General features: G+C 43.0%; 1 protein-coding gene across 1 annotated transcript in view; it reads right to left on the bottom strand.

Moving 5' to 3' along the window:
* Nucleotides 1-2500, bottom strand: part of LOC307237291 (ephrin type-B receptor 1-like) — a gene marked incomplete at both ends in the record, with an annotated part of 61231 nt that overhangs the window by 29921 nt on the left and 28810 nt on the right. The window contains one exon of the mRNA XM_080010004.1: nt 97-252. Within this exon, the coding sequence (XP_079866130.1) occupies nt 97-252 (156 nt within the window). The remainder of the gene's footprint in view (nt 1-96; nt 253-2500) is intronic.

Raw genomic sequence — 2500 nt, 5'->3', positions numbered from 1 at the left:
GTCACACCACTGACAGATTCCCTAAACCTTTTCCGCCGCCTATTTATGTGTGCGTGTCAGAGAGAGACAGAGAGAGAGACAAAATATTCAACTCACTGGTGCAAGTGTCCTCTGGCTTGTCCATGTCGCCGCGGTAATAGCCGTTACGGCAGCCGCAGAGAGTGGCGGCCTCGACGGTGGAGCGGCTGTTGGGCGGACACTGCTGGCACAGTCCCGCCCCCTGGAAGGACTTGAAGGTGCCCTGAGGACACGCTGTGAACGGAGAGCGAGGGGGTAAAGCCACATCAATAACAGGGTGAAACCGTCACGGCACACAGCGGCGGAGATTTTCCTGGGGGCTGCAAGGACACAATTTTCCTATGTTGTTGAAAACTTGATGCGTGTTTTGCAAGGCAAACATGAGATTATGGATGTTTGTGAGTTGTGGGATCCTGTGCAATTCCCCGATTAGCTCATGCCATTATGACTTTTACAGTTGAGGTGCTAATTCGTTGGGTTGTGCCTTTGGGAGCAGAGTTGTTTGTTGAGCATTACAATAGATTATTACACGGCTCTGTGGAATACTTAATTCTCATTGTTCAAATAATCAGACAACAGTTATATCTGACTAATGACCGCTGTCTGTTAATAATGACCGTTGCCATGGGCAACTACTTCTACCTTCCTGCCTGTATTCACATTTATTATTACACGCATTGAGCTCATTACCATCATCACCATAAATATATAATTATATATATACAGTATATATATTTATATATATAAATACATAACATTTTGTATTTCTTTTTTTTTGCCGTTGAAATTTACAGGAGGATATGAAATATGAAGATAATAATGATTACTAAGTTATCATCATTGACTTTCTTCCATGCTATGTTCGAGGACCTCTGGAGAAACCTTCCAGGTGCTCTGCTCCCGCTCGTCACTTCCGCTTTGCTTGCCGCGGGCAGGCGGACAGTCCATTAAACATACAAGGGATTTCTTTAGTGTGCGTCCGATTATTATTAATTGTTTCTGGGGCTGAACCCGACTCAGAATTTTGATAGTTAAATAGGATTTGGCAGTTCAATGCGAATATGAACGGGGCACGGCTCTCCGCGACCGCACGGAGAGCTGTGTTTGCGACAATTCACACATATAAAAACGTATTTATGATTCCCCTTATGTATGATTCCCCATCGAAATGTTATCCCTGTGCATTTTTGTAAGCTTATATCCGTTTTATCCTGTTATTGTAATAAACACTGATAATAATAGCTACTGACAACATCTTGTTACACTACATAGAAACTACAATTGAAGACATGAAGACATGATGATTTGGATATGTCCAATTCCATGTTAATAACATTAAATAATAATAACATTAAAAGTGTTTGTCATATGGAGGGAAAAGCTTTTGTTGTAGGGCGAATAGTGAGCTACGTTGCTGTAACCCTCTCCAGAGTGATACAAGACCTCTCCGCTTCGCCTCAGGGCCCTGATCACCCTGTCGAGGGTTATTTTGCAATAATGAGCTGCTGGCTACACATTATCCCTTACTAATGAACAAGAACCCTCAAACTGTGATGACGGCTCTTCCATTCGAAACACGTTGGTTTAAACGTTTAACATTTTGACAATTAACTTTTCTACTGACTTGCGTCAGTAGCCAGTAGCCAGTAGCATAGTACTGCAATTATGTGCAGTACTATGCTGTGGACATAATGGTAGACCAGAAGGGAAATCAAGTATGAATGAATCACACAAATTTATTAGTTGTTTTTCTTTTTTTTGGGGGGGGGGGGGTTAGGGTTAGGGTTGCCAGCAACTTTAATAGTATTAGTCACTGAGCACGTCGAATGAAAATGAGGCGACGAATAGTGCTGACGTGTTCTGCCCAGTGATTGTTGAGGGAGAGGGAGGCTTAACCCGTTCCCATCTCCACACGTCTCTATAACCTGCAGCTTCACGAGTCCAGGCCTGGACAGCATTTTCAAATAACTGCAACAAACCGCCGTCGGCTTTATGGACTCTTGGGTAATGGGGGTTTTGAACAGCACCGGAAGAGGTGTCAACATAGGAACATATATTTCACATGCGGCTCGAGGCTGTAAAAGCAAATTGGAAGTATTTATTTTTAGAAATGTGGCTGTAACACATCCTTCACCTTGCACCAAGCTTAAGGGTGACCTGTTGAGAAAAAAAAAACAAAAAACCATTTCTCCCACCTGGAACTTTAACTCTGCATGTGTCAGTGAGAATGTAAAAAAAAAAAAAAATCAAAACATCATACCAATAAGCAAATGCAATGCATTGAGCCCTCAAACATGTTGAGGGGGTTTTCAGAAAAGGTGTAGTGTGTCCCTTTGATGTTTTATTCTTTCATTAAATGTGGTGTGGTTCTAAGCACTTTGTGGCAGTTTCGACTACCACGCGCCACCCAAGTGGCGTGTTCAGGGACCTCCGGCACAGAGACACAGACAACGGGGGTTGTAGACACACCCGTTTACTGTAG

This window comes from Zeus faber (assembly GCF_960531495.2).
Source record: "Zeus faber genome assembly, chromosome: 1".
In the NCBI taxonomy this organism is placed as follows: domain Eukaryota; kingdom Metazoa; phylum Chordata; class Actinopteri; order Zeiformes; family Zeidae; genus Zeus; species Zeus faber.
The sequence above is the reverse complement of the archived record's forward strand: the minus strand, read 5'-3'. Positions and strand labels throughout refer to the sequence as shown.